At 42.2% G+C, this 14,600-nt stretch overlaps 1 protein-coding gene across 11 annotated transcripts in view; it reads left to right on the forward strand.

Annotated features, from left to right (window-relative positions):
- The window catches only part of TANC2 (tetratricopeptide repeat, ankyrin repeat and coiled-coil containing 2), a 164,137-nt gene that overhangs the window by 34,685 nt on the left and 114,852 nt on the right, over positions 1 to 14,600 (forward strand). For 8 of the 11 annotated variants that reach the window (XM_088067949.1, XM_014261032.2, XM_014261034.2 and 5 more), the window contains one exon: positions 11,144 to 11,215. The exons of 2 other annotated variants lie outside the window; for them this stretch is intronic. In XM_088067949.1, coding sequence (XP_087924075.1) covers positions 11,144 to 11,215 — 72 coding nt within the window. Of the gene's footprint in view, positions 1 to 6,984; positions 7,107 to 11,143; positions 11,216 to 14,600 lie in introns of those variants that run through there. One more of the 11 variants, XM_088067953.1, reaches the window with a different exon arrangement.

The following is a 14,600-nucleotide window of genomic DNA, read 5'->3' on the forward strand; positions in this document are numbered from 1 at the left end:
CAGGCTGAGCCCCTTTACCAGCTCCCTCAGCTGCTCCTGGTGCTCCAGAGCCTTCCCCAGCTCCATTCCCTTCCCTGGACGTGATCTTTCTTGTAGTAAGGGCCCCAGAACTCAGGACACAGGACTCGGATACAAAAACAAGTGGGATTTTGTGGTGTTACTCCCATTTACTGACAGATTTGTGCTGAAATATTGGTGCTTTACTGGGGCTGAGCCAGTAGATGGAGCAGGCGTTTTCCATCAAATCCCACCAAAATTCCTGATGCTGATGTGCAAAGGAGATGAAGTTGCATCTTCCCATATCAAATGACCTTGTCTTCTCTTACTCGGCATAAAAAAGGTATTCTCGTATACAATTCACTAGCTTCAAAAGGAAATAATATCAATTTGAGGGATTTGTTCAGCCAAACTGTTGTAAAGTGGAGTGTGCTTTCCAGAATGTCTGAGGAAACCTTAAGGATTTGCATATCTGTAATAGTTTAAAAATCCAATCAAATCTTTTAAGAAAATAAGGTTTATTTCAGTGAATTCAACATTTTCATCTGGAAAATCAGTAAGAAATCACTGACGTATATAATAACGTGGGGATTCTCTGCTGGAAGAGGCCTGGCTCCGGGAACAAACTTGGATTCCTTCCCTTAAAGCAGGATTTAAACAAAATCTGTAATCTATTAAAAAGGATTTTTTGTTTTTATACAAGCAATCTAAAGTAATGTTTCACACAATTTTAGAAACTTACTAAGGATCGAATGTTTCTAACTGAATAAATTGTTCTAGAAATATTCAACATATGCATGTTGATTTTGCCATTTTACCTCAGTGTGTTGCATATATAATATGTTTTCTTGTCATCAGACCTTGACCTGTTACAAAAATAAGCAACATCTTCATGTGCAGGAAAGAGAATTAAAATGGAGAAAAGTCTAAGCTAAATATAGCATCAGAGAATGCCAAAATGGTTTGGGTTGTAAGGGACCTTAATGCCCGTCCAGTGCCATCCCCTGCCACGGCAGGGACGCCTCCCACTGTCCCAGGCTGCTCCAAGCCCCATCCAACCTGGCCTTGGGCACTGCCAGGGATCCAGGGACAGCCCCAGCTGCTCTGGGCACCCTGTGCCAGGGCCTCCTCGCACACTGCAGTTTCCTAAGTTCTCACAAGAAGGAAGGGATCTTACGGAGCAGGCTGTGAGGCTGAATACTGGTTCTGTGCTCCTTGAGCAGAACACTTTTGGATTTAAACAGTTGAGTACCGGCTGCAGATGTACTCGTGTTCACTCATATAGTGTGGTAGGAGCATTCCCAGACAAAATGAAACAAACCCTACCGTACTTGGTGTCTGTTACCCAGCTCCATTTTTATCACACTCTCCTCGATGTAATTAATCCCCGTTAGTCTTGACGTGCCTTTACTTAAATCTCCGCCCAAGATGTGAGATTTTTTCCATATCGCATTTTTCCCCAGTTTCTAAAGATAAATATTATTTATATTCAGTGTTACTTGTCCCTGGGAAGTGTTAGTGCAGATTCTTATAGTTGTTTATTATATTGACAGGTGTTGAATCCGTATTGATCCATTTTAGGATTTTATTTCAGGTATGACTAATGTTTTTATTTTTGAGGGATTTTTACAATCAGCACTGTATATGTGAAGTGCTTTTCCAAGACATGCATTCCACTTGGTTCACATAAAGCATTTCCTGGCTGCAAGAAGTACCCGTGCCAGGTGTAAGGGATGACTCTGGAATTCCATCATTAAATTCTCTTTTTGGAGTTGCAGTTGCCCTTCCTTTTTCCTTTTTTTCCTTCAGGAAGAGTAAATGTCTATAACTTACTAATACTTTTAATGGAAAATCCAAGTTTTGCTTTGTGAGAGGATTGACTTTTAAGCCACACCTTTTCAGGAGTTTCTTCCCTTCAGCCTGTTCTACTGCTTGCACAAACTTCTCCTCTCAGCATGTCTATGAGGACTTTTTTTTTTAGTATCAGATATATTTTTAGACAACTCATGGATAATTTTTGCTAGAGTTTCCATCTATAACTGACCTATTTGAAGGAATTCTGGAAATTTTTGCTGCAAGATCTTCTGGAGTGGGAGGATTTATATTTCCTTTTATATAATTTTCTTTTTGAGAATGAGATCAATATAGCAGCCAACCCATATTCTCTAAGCATACAAAAAACCCTCAAAACCTAAGCAAGTTATGGACATGATTTTATCAGAAGCTTTGATAAGGTGTCTAGATCTCAGCAGAACATACTTTTTGTCATCTAAATAGGTTTGAAAATCTTCTTCAGGTGAATTCAGAACGATTATCAGCCATCACTTATCCTCTGAGGCTCTGTTACTGATTTGCTGATAGACAAAACTAATCTGTTGAACTGGACCTTTGGACCATTTTTAGAGTAAAAAAGTAAAGATCATAAATCATCTCATGATTCCAACATACAGATTTAAAAAGAGGCTTTTAATTTTTATATGGGGGTTTCTTTTGTTATGATTTCAAGTGACACAGTTTAACTGTATACTAAATATAGTCTGCTTTCAACTTATATTAAACCACTTTCTTTCCCTGATACCACAAGAATTAATAGTGCATTTAAATTATTTTTTCATCGTATTGTTCTTATCTGATTTATATGATCGAGTCATCCCTTTACTCTTCTTTTTTAAAGTGTTCCTTGATGTTGTTCATGGTGAAATGCTCTAATCATTGAGATGCCAACACTGTTTTATTCAGAGGCATAAAAAGCAGTGGAAAGTATTCTTGGTGGTGTTTCTGCCTTGTTCATTTAGAAGTTGAAGTTTTGAACTGCATCTGTTCTTTTAATTACTGTGTTCCATGAACAAAACTTGTTTCAAAGTTTACAGCAATGCTGTGTTATTATTTAAAGACACCTAGAAAAAGCTTCAGGAGATCCCAGTGCTAAAATGTAAAAAAATTAGAATTCTGGGTATCTAAATATCACAGTTGCCTTAGTCCTCTGTGGTGATCCTAGTGGCTGATAGTGGCTGATCCTGAGTTTGGAAGTGTCTTCTGAAAGCTACCCTGCAGATTAAAAGCCCACTCCCACCTTAGAATATCCATCTCTCTCTCTCTCTTTTTCTTTCTCTTCTTCTCTCCTTCTTCTCTCCTTCTTCTCTCCTTCTTCTCTCCTTCTTCTCTCCTTCTTTCTCTCCTTCTTTCTCTCCTTCTTTCTCTCCTTCTTTCTCTCCTTCTTCTCTCCTTCTTTCTCTCCTTCTTTCTCTCCTTCTTTCTCTCCTTCTTTCTCTCCTTCTTTCTCTCCTTCTTCTCTCCTTCTTCTCTCCTTCTTCTCTCCTTCTTCTCTCCTTCTTCTCTCCTTCTTCTCTCCTTCTTCTCTTCTTCTTTCTCTTCTCATGAAGTTAAATGAAGCAAGAACTTTATGTCACTGTGTGAGTCCAAGACACATCCCTGTCCTTCCGCAAGGCTGTTTGTCCATGTTGTTGCCCTTTGTACAACCAACACCATTTACCTCTTTCCTTGACATACTCAGAGAGCAGATCATCCCTTCAAATAGATGGGAAATGGTGAAAATAGAACTTATTTTCTGAAGCAGCTCAGAGGAACTGTGCTCTGGGTTCCTGCCCCTTCGGCCCTGCCCTGGAAAGGCTGGGACAGGGGAAGGGCAGGAGCTGCACCTGGAAGCACTTTAAGGAAATTAGGGCTCAGGGAGACAAAAATCAAATGAAACTGACGCCACTTCCTAAGTACATAATGACAGTGAATCAGGCCTTTATATAATAATTTGCTTATTAATTCAGGCCAATTTTCTGAATTTTCTTTCTGTCTTCCTAAGACAAGTGTTTCCCACACAAAGTGTCACAGCACGGTCATGTTCAGTTGCAGAAAGGTACCATCTACTGACTCTGAGCTTTTGGTTCTGTATTTTCTAAACCCGCATTTTAAAAAAACATGGGTGACTCATTTAGTCATTGGTCAAGCTTAAGCTAAAAGAGTAAATATCATTTTGGTAACAAATTGATCAAGTTTTTATTTGGGATAAATAAATGCTTTGGGTGTTGGCCATTTAAAAAGAAGTATTTAAAAGTCCACAATCTCACTTGCCCACGTTGCCTGGAAGTTGTGGCTGCCCCATCCCTGGACGTATTCAATGGCAGGCTGGACGGAATCTGAACAAATTGGTCAAGTGGAAGGTGTCCCTGGCAGGGAGTGGAATGGGATGAACTTTTAGGTCCCTTCCATGACAAACTAATTATGAATCTATAGCTTTATTCCTGAAATGAATGTCTGTAACAGGTGAATGGCTCCCTCTGGTTTCTGGGTTATTGGAAGAAATCGCATTTTTTAAATTTTGTGGGTTGTTTCCAGCAAGCCTGCGTCAGAATTGTAATTAAGGTGACTGTGGACGTTAACTTTCTCTATTGATGTCCTTATTCTTACTAAGTATTCTTACTAAGTATGAGCAAAATATTCATATTTAGCAAGTTACCAGCACATTCTTGATATAAAATCTCATGATCTAACTAATGTGCTTTCCTTGATCATATAGAATTTAATGTATTTTACTCCACAGAGCTGTGGCACACTTGCCAAAGTGAGCTGTGATGGAAACACTGCCCAAGTATGGAGGCCAGAGGCTTTTATAACTTAGAAACACTTTTAGTAGAAAATTAGTAACTAAAGGCTGAACTGTGTGTTCTGGCTGTGAGCTTCTTAGCTGAGCGGAGCAGATGGATGTGCCCTGTGGAGAGTTCAGAGGGCATCTCTGAGCAGGAGACACCCAGTGACAACATTGATAGGCTTGTTGGCACTAACCTGTGGGCTTGTTGATGGCATTTGTTTTTGCCTAATGTGACATGGGAAGCTCCTTTTTGTCTCTCAGTCCAGTGGTCTGTATTTTAGTTACATAGTTATGGTGGTTTTAAAATTAATGAATGAAATACACTGTATCATGTCTAAATATTATTAGCAACACAGTTTTTTATTCCATATATTTTTGTAATGAAGTCATCTTTTGGCCTCTGACCACTGGGTTGTTTGGTTTTTTTTTTTTGCTTTTGGTTTGTTGTTTCTTGGGGTTTTTTCCTATGGATTTTCCTAGTTACTAAGCCTTATGCGGAGCTAATAGAGGATATGCCACAAGAAGACAATGGACCTTTGCATTTTGAAGTCCATTTATCATTGAATTGCAGAGTGGTTTGGGTTGGGAAGAGACCTTAAAGCCCATCCAGTGCCACCCCATGCCATGGGCAGGGACACCTCCCACTGTCCCAGGCTGCTCCAAGCCCCAGTGTCCAGCCTGGCCTTGGACACTTGCAGGGATCCAGGGGCAGCCCCAGCTGCTCTGTGCAGTCTGTTAGGAAGTGTGTCTGTTGTCATGCACAGTCCCAGCAAGTGACAATGCTCTGCTCCTAAAGAGAGGAAGTTTTTGCCGTAAAAATGTAGCAGGAGGAGGTGGAGGAAAATAGTGCCAGCTTTTGGAAGGTGCTGAGTTATTTTAGCATCGCGTTTGCTGATGATTCCCTGGATCTGTGTTAGAGCTGCCTCAATAAACCAAACAAATCCATAATTCCTCTACCCAAATGACTTTCCTTGAAGACAGAGGAACTTGGACGATAAATGGATGGACTTCAGTATGTTTATGAATTGCCAAAACCTCTTAAGCCAAATTGCTACTTGTACCAGCCACAGCGTGGCCACAGGACCTGAGCAGTGCTGGGTGCTTGAGAGGCACCTCAGTTGCTATGTCCAGTTCTGGGCCCCTCATGGCAAGACATTGCAGGGCTGGAGCATGTCCAGGGGAGGAAATGGAGCTGGGGAAGGCTCTGGAGCCCGAGGAGCGGCTGAGGGAGCTGGGAAAGAGGCACAGCCTGGAGAGAAGGAGGCTCAGGAGGGCCCTTTTGGCTCTGCACAACTCCCTGGGAGGGACAGCCAGGGATGGGCTCGGGCTCTGCTCTCAGGGAAAACAGGTACAGGAGGAGAAGGAACGGCCTCAGGCTGGGCCAGGGAAGGCTCAGGTTAGACATCAGCAGGAATTTCTTCACAGAAAGGGTTATCAGACATTGGCAGGAGCTGCCCAGGGTGCTGGAGGTGTCCAAGGAACAACGACGTGGCAGTCAGTACTCTGGGCTGGGGACAAGGTGGGCATCGGGCACAGGTTGGACTTGCTGATCTTGGAGGTCTTTCCCAGCCTTAATGATTCTGTGCTAAGGGATTCAACATGTTGGAAAGTGACTGGGGAGCTGGATTTTCATGATACGGTGATTAATAACCCAGGTCTGTGCTATAGTTCCATCAGTAAAAATATTCCACCCTCAACACCCACAAACATTCCTGCATCCCTCCCCTGCACCCTGATACTCCCACCAGGGAGTTGTTTTCATGGGGGTAGATGTTTTATTCTGTTAGCAATTTAATGCAGTTCTCTAAAATTTTTAATTATCATAATAATTCATATCATACTGATTTTAATCATAACACTGCAATAATGCTATTTCTAACCATAACACCGACTTTTACCACAATACTAGTTTTATAGAAACAACAGCGACAATAATAATAGTTTTATAATGGAATTAATTACAGCATAATAAGAATTTGTGATGGTGGTGCATATTGTTTTCTGAGGCAGAAAAATACAAACTAAATAATCAGGAAGGACTTTTGATTAAAATAATTGTTTTCGGTACGAGACTGGGCTCCCTCTTCTCTCCTACTCTGGCTGGGGAACACTTTGCCCCTTTCCAGGCACATCTCATCCAGAGAGAGCAGTGGGAAGATCATGTGGCATGTGACATTTTTTACCAGGCTGGAATTTATCAGGAATGCTGAGAACAAGATTTGCAACTCCCTCTCCTACGCTGGCATCGCTGCGGCGGGTTCCAGGGTTGGACTCAGTACCGGCAGCTGCAGCAGCAGTGCTGGCAGCTCCAGGATCCTCGTGGTGGGCTCTATCCCCTGGAGCTGTTTGATTTATTTATTGAGGATTTTTTTTCCCTGTTTTGGGAGCACAATGGCAGTTAGGAGCCTCAACTCCAGACGCTGTGCCGTGCACACAGGGATGCTTCCGCAGGGATGCTGGGCTGGGCTGGAATCGGATCTGTCCCTAACAGCTTGACTGGCTTTGTGTGAGTTTTCCTCCTTTTCCAGATACCATTTTGATACGATTTTGATGGATTTAAACTATTGATTTATAGCTCTTACAGTGGAGCGTGCAACTGCCAGTTGCTGTTAGAGCAGCAGCACATCCAATGCAGTTGGTTCCTGCCGCAGATTCCCCAGCATGCGTGGAAGCAGCCTCACCCACCCTTGGATTCTTTTGCCTTAAAAATTGCTTTGTCAGATCAGAGATCTTGAGAGATGTTTAGTCATGGTGTGGATTTTAAGGGCCTTTTAATTAAATAGGAAGCCAGAAATGTTGGGCTGCTGGCATTTGATTTTGTATGAAGCTTGTTATGTTTGCCTTTAATGAGAATACCTGGCAGGAGGTGCTGACAGAGGTGATGCCAGAGGTGCTGTGGGATTTACTGACATGAGATGTGCTGGTGCAGATGTATCTGGCTCCTGTTAGGAGCCCCCTCATACTAATTGTGGTGCTTTGTGCAGGGGATTTGTTTAGGAATGCTGAAGCCTTGAGATTTTCTTTCCCTGTCAGAACAGTCAGTTCAAAGAATCACGTTGTATGTGTTGGGGAGGATTTGTTATGTCATTGCTTTAAATGGAGGACTGGTGGAATGGGGATGGGGAGAGGAGAGGAAGCAGCAGTGCTTCTCAGACCTGGCTACAGCAGGAGAGGCTGCTCTGCTGATCCTGTGACTAATCATGATCTTTGAGATCCCTTAATCTCTTTTTAAGTTTTTGAGAGAAAGAGTTAATAGCCATGACTGTTTACTTTGTTCTTGCCACAGGATCAGGCACTCAGAACCCTTGTTGGGTTTCTGACCTGTGTCCAGCATCCCAGATGGACAGATGCTGGACACTGATGAGACAGCAGCTTTCAAAAACTAAAATAATGTGTAAGAGTTAATGGAAAGATGTAAGAGTTAATGTAGGGATTTTCTTAACACTGAGATTTTTTAAAAGTTCACAAAAATTTTTCTCCCTTTCATAGTGAGATGCAAGAGAATATGAATTACTGAGTCAATATTTACTGTATTATTCACTTCCCTTGTGGCATTTGACTGTTTTCTCTTTTGCATGAGAACTTCTGTAAAGCTCCTTAAACGGGTTCATCTCAGTCTGTGCTGATCTTTATTTTAAATTAACACAGATAGCTGTGTTCTCTAGCAATGATTTCACAACTGATTTACTTCTGGTGACCTCTTTTAGCTGTTGCATTGAAGGATTTGTCAATAACTTCGGTGTTTCACCACACTGGCAATCGTTACAGCAACTGAGTTGATTGAACTTCAGAAGTGATACTGTCTGCAGATGTTGTCTGAATAGTAGGTCGTGTCTATAAACAATGGCTATTGCTAAAGCAAATACTAACAACTACCTAAAATCATGCATAAATAAAATAACTAGGAATGTTGTGAAGACAGAGTCCTGATGCACACACAGAGGTGGATGTAGATACAAGCACTTGGAAGCTCAAAAAATGTGAGAATTAATATTCCCTTAGAAACAGCAATCTCCTCTTTTTTGCGTGTGCAGTGAGATAACTTCATAATTACGTGTGGTATTGTTCCCTGCTAACCTTGCCCCTCCACTGCCGGGAGCAGATTGTGCTCAACATTTTGATTTGTAGTGAAGAGAAAAGGAATGAACTAGTTCAGTTATTCAGCTCTTAACTGTGGCTGTTCCTTTCCACCTTTGGTTTCCCCCAAGCTCCACCTTTGCTGCAGCCATATCAAGTGCAGCAGTGGTTGTGTGCTGACTGAAGATTTGATATCTGCTGAGTCATCTGGTTTATTTTTTCCTTTCTCACCCACTAATTGCGTTTTGGAAATTAATTTACCGTGAGCTTTCTTTCCCCCTTAATATGGTGTATAACTTGCAGGATGATCCATCCCAGACTCTCAACTCCTGTTCCCCTTCTCCAGCCCAGGGGCTTTGGCGGCCTCTTGTCACCATTTTGTGTCCCACCCGTGAGTGTTGGAACATTCTGGGGAGCAGGACCCCGCATCTGCTGCCCCCAGCCCCTCCCTTGGCTGTGGCTTGTTCTCAAGGCAGGGTTTGATACACCTAGGTAACTACAGCAGAGGTGTTGTCTTTCCACATGATCAAGGAGATTGATTCATAGAATGAGAGATCTCCGGGTGGGCTGGGTTGGAAGGGACCTTAAAGTTCATCCAGTTCCACCCACCGAGCCCCACGTAGCTTGGTGTCAAACACTTGCAAGGGTGATGAAACTTTCAGGGAGGGAGATTTTCTTTTCGTGATGATCATGTGTCTTGGGATAAATACAGGGGTTTATTCCTGATTTTAATACTGGGACCTTTTTGTCTTTTGAAATGTTTAGTCTTTACAATTATCTTGCATTTGGATTTATGTTCACAGCTCAAAAGGGTTTTTGTTTTGTCTATGACTTAGAGGTTGTCTGTGGGGGCTCATAGCCACGGGCCATTAGGGATGATGATGATAATGATATCCTTGTGCACAGCCATGGCCAAACCAACACTGGGTGTTACTAGAAAAAAATGCAGCCAGGGCTCTTTAATGCTGTTGACTGCAGGAAGGTTCAGTGCAGCTAGTTCCAAGCAGGCATCTCCGGGCTAATAAAAGCTCCTATTGACATATCCCAGTTGTAGTTGTATTTGCAGTGTGACATCCTTCTGGCAACCAGAATGCAAAAGGGAACTGGGCAAGTGTTTGGGTCTGTGGCGTCCTTGGCAACTGGCTTATCGGGAGGGGTGCAGCTCATTTAAAATCAGGATTCTGGGCTGCTGTAGCCAGATGACCTTCACATGCAATTGCTGTGTCAGCAGGGAAGGATGCAAAGGTGACAGAAATGGCCAGGCTGGCTTCTGTTCAAGGTGCCTGAGCATTACTTCAGGAAAACTGAAAGCTGGGAGCATTTCAGCAAGGGAAGAGGGAACAGAAGACCCTTCCTGGCCTGGGCTGTGGTTCCTCTCTTTCTAGGGTTGGGGGTAGACTGAAATTTTTAGTTCCCATTTTTGTTCTGCTCCTCTGCTGCAATTCACAACTTCCCATCCAGAAGCCAGACACAGCTCACATGTAGCAAGAGTTGATAAAGTTAAATTATGGCATAACAGGCCCCTCCAGCAAATAACCTTTATAGAGCTATCCAGAGATACAAATATATCAAAATGTAGTTGCTTTTAGTATCATCAGAACGCATCAATGCTAAATTGACTATTGAGTTTTTGAACAGCTATTTAAGAATTCAGTTATTTCAAAACTATTTTTAAAGATTTTAAAAGCTTTGCCTTCCCCTGCCATAGGGGGTAAGAACTGCTAAAATACAGCCTGCATTTGAAATCCCTGGGTTTGTTTTTTCCCAGTCTGCAAAGCCGGGCTTCTTTTTGCTCTCAGCTGCCAGAGACTCCATGTACTCAAGCATCTATATTGATGGGTGTATCTGTTGTTTCTAATCTGGTCAGTTGATCAATGAAGAGCAGCCTGTAATTAATTGTATAATATTGTACACAATGTCCCACTCTGCATTTTACCCAGATGGATTTGGGATTTGTTAACTGTAGCTGCTTTCCTAAACAGTTTCAAGAGGATGTAATAAGGAGTTTTGTTCTTCCCAGCCTTGCTGGTTTTCAGCAGACAAATAATTTTAAAGGGGCACCATTTAAAATTCCGTATTTCAAATTATTTTTTTTCTTTTTTTTCTCTGGATCTCTTTATTCCAGTGCTTAATATTTTTATACTTTGGCATAACAGTCCAAAGTGAAGGAACTCTTTGAAGATGCACAGTTTGGTTTTTATCTCATTCAGATGTCTGTGGGATCAATAGGAGCAAGTATAACCTTCCTTCTATCCCAAGGACCTCATGGATTTCATTGCAGTGAGCTGGGGCAAAGGTGGAAGGAGCAGCAGAGTCAAGCAGCAATTTCCCCAGTATCAGTCTGCCAGACGGACCTTTTGTTCTGCTGTTCCTTCCGAGATAGGTGATGGGACTCAAGGAAAAGTTGGCATCTGCCTGACCTGTCCACTATGATGTTCTACTTGTGCTGTTTTGGTTCTCATGCAGATGGAGGGAACGAGGAGCCACCAGACCGAAGACAGGCAAGTGTAGACTCCCGTCAGAGCCGAGCTGGGCAAGGTAAAACCTGAGTGTTGTTCTGCCTCGGACACTTGTCTCATTTATTCACTTTTGATACCTCCCACGTGTTGTGTTTCTTACCAAACTGTGTGACCTGACAGACTTTGTCCCCATCATTATTACCCAAACAGCTACCAACACACTGAGATTCACAAATCTTTTTGAGTGGCTTTTGAGTGGCTGAAGGAGTTTAATCTAATACCTGGTGCAGCACATGTGGAGCATGATGTCTCCGTAATGCAGCCAGAGGCACAGAGGGTTCTGCTGTTGGAGCTGGTGATGCTGGAATTCTTCAGCACATACCAGCCCAAACCAACATTCGGTTTCCAGGTTTCTACATGCCTTCCCCCTGATGTCAAAGGGGGAACCTGTCAGGTTCACCATAACCAGGTTATCCTTCCCCAAGCCCTGGGATGCAATGGACCAGAACCTGTGTGTACCTGTCTGGGGGCTGAACAGCCCTACATTACGTCTACTTTGGTTTGTTTCATCTCACAGGAAAATCACAAAAGGTCCAAGGAAGGAAGTACAAAAAACAGGGTTTATATTCTTTAAATAACAATCCAACAGACTCTTTTGTTGAGTATCTGTCACTTCAGAGTAGGTTTAGTGGCTGGTTAACACCACACAGAGCCCTATAATGGGCATTTCTGTCCCTGACAGCAGCAGGTCTTAGATTTGTGCTGGCTTATGTGAACTTTGAAGCAGCTTTACTTAGTTTTAAGCATTTTCTTATTTGTGAGGGTTGTGAAAATGCTGTATTCTCACACAGCTTTGAGACTGAACAGAATTTTTTGGAAGCAGGGCTCTAGTAAGTTCTATATGCATTAGCTTACTCTCTCTTTGGGATTGCAGCAATAATTTTTCTTTCATTTAGGCTCAGGCCTGTTGTTGTCATGGTGTCCTAATGACTTATTGTGGGGATGTTTTCTCCAGAGAATTGTCCTTTTCTGGCAGTATTCCAGTGTTGCCTGGGTGAGATGATTTTGGGTGATTGAACTGATCAAAATTGGGGGGATCAGAATTGGTAGTTAAAACCCTGAAGCTGTGAAGTGTCAATTGCTCTCTTCACATAGGATCTTTCAATTATTGTATTTAAATTTATTATTTTAAGTTTTATTGTTTTAAAGTAGAGTTAAAGTAAAATTAGGAAGGAACCATGTAATTTATCACTGTACAATATCCCATGGCAGCTTGCACACAAGCTGTTGACGTTCAGAGAGAGTGACTGTTTTTTCCCACTCTGAGCGCAAAAGAAGTTGTTGCTGTGTAACTGTGCTAGAGGCTGAGCTTTGCTCTTCTGTGGGAACCTGGCATGTGTTTGGCTTGTGTCTAATGGCTTCTTGTCATGGGGCAGAGCAGCTCAGATGCAGCCGCTGCTGGGAGCTACCTGAACACATTCTATTCTCTCAAGTTCCTTTTAAACCCATCTAATCTGGATCTCTGCTGCTATAGGAAAGGCATGTGTTTTGGGATTTTTTTTTTGCAAATCCTTGCCCAAGAATCACCAATCTGTACCTCTTCACTTTGATGACTGCGACTGAAGGAACTGAAGTAACCAGCAAGAAGTTGCAGTGTGAGAGGGAATAAAAAGGGAACAGTTAAAAAAGCTTCCAAGTTCTTGAAGCAACAAAGTTCTGAGCTAAATATTTCCATTTGGATCAGTCAATGCAATTCTAGAGGCAGGCTTTCTGCAGCATGGAAGGAGAAGTCTCTGTGCTCAGTAGAAGCATTATCTCTGACTTTTCCCAGCTCTGTGTCCATCTTGAAATCTGACTGCACATGATAATGGGTATTTTTCACGATGGTGGGTTAAGGAAATTTATTAATGTTGGTTAAAGCATCCAGCTGAAATGGGGCAGTTGCCTTCCTGCTGTCTGACCTTCCTCATTACCATGTGTGATTCCTGAGTATCTTCAAAGCTTCATCAGCAGGACAAGTGGAAACAGCTGTAAGTTGTGCCAGGGGAGGTTTAGGTTGGAGGTTTTGGTTAGGTTTGTTTAGGAAAATGTTTTTCATTGAAAGAATTGTCAATCCATGGAACAGACTGGCCAGGGCTGTGGTGGAGTCACCATCCTTGGAAGTGTTCCAAAAACATGTGGATGTGACACTTCAGGACATGGTTTAGTGGTGAACATAGTGGTTATGCTGGGTTGATGGTTGGACTTGATGATCTTAAATTTTTTTTCCTACCTGAATGATTCTGTGATAATCATGTAAAACTCCAAGAAATAGTTTATTAGGTCAAACATGCACTTTACAGTAACATTTCATTTAAATATATTATATAAGCAAACTGTTAAAGTTCCACTTCAGCTATCAATGAGCCCTAATTCCAGGATTTGATAAGCCAAATATTCTTTCTCATCAAAACAAATTTCAGACTGTTTCAGGGGTTTTGTTTGTGTGTTTATTTACTCTGCCAAGGAGGAGAGAGAAATTTTGATATGTGTGAAATGAAGGTAGTACCTTATGGATGTTTTGTGAGTTCACTGTTTTATTGTAAAGCACTTGAATTTTAAGAGGGAAAACTTTGCCAACCTATAATTACTTTTATTTCTATACAAGATACTGCCCTTGATTTTAAATAGATTGATCAAAGACACTGGGAACTTACACCAGAATAACCAGTGAAATGCACGTAGACTTGTCTTTCACAGACTTTAAGCTGCAGGAGATGCCCATGACTTATAGTTCCCTAAAAGGTAGCCTGAGACAATTGAAATTATTTTTAAGAATAAAACCTGTTGGTGGAAAATATTTTTTTTCATTCATGGTGCCAAATGTATTTTTAAAACCCATCATGAGTTGGCTTTTGGAATGCTAGTTTTGGCAGCGGTGGTGGTTTGTCTCCCCTGACACTCCCTGTGTCCCTGTGCCCTGTCCAGGCTGGCAGAGTCTGCAGAGAGCTCATGGTAGCTGGTGAGTGATGAACAAGGAGAGATTGAGTGGTGTTTTGAACTGTCAAAACCAGCGTAGGTGTGAAGGGTGTCAGTGCTTATTTGGCTTTCTTGTAAAGAGCGACACAAAACTTCTGAGAGACATTCCTGAATGCTGGCACCAGGAATGGATGAATTTTCGCCACCGGTGCTGCAGCCTCCTAGAACCCTTCAGGATCTGGTCCAAGATTTTGACAGTTATTTCAACATGTTTTTTCTGCTGATCTTAAGCAATATGTTGGGTTGTTCACATTGTACTTTCGGTATTGGGAATACAGCTCGTCGATTGTCTCCTCTGAAGTACCATGCATTTGAGGCTCGTACCCGTCTGTCTTATGCCCACTCTTGTCCATCTCCCTTTCTGTCCAGCAAACATTTTCTCTTTTAAACACTCTCACAAGCTGCTGAGAACAGCACAGCTATCCATTGGAAATCCAGTGAGGAAT

The sequence above is a fragment of the Pseudopodoces humilis genome, chromosome 29, assembly GCF_049639895.1.
Source record: "Pseudopodoces humilis isolate 2021_Gansu_Grassland_sample_001 chromosome 29, ASM4963989v1, whole genome shotgun sequence".
Classification (NCBI taxonomy): domain Eukaryota; kingdom Metazoa; phylum Chordata; class Aves; order Passeriformes; family Paridae; genus Pseudopodoces; species Pseudopodoces humilis.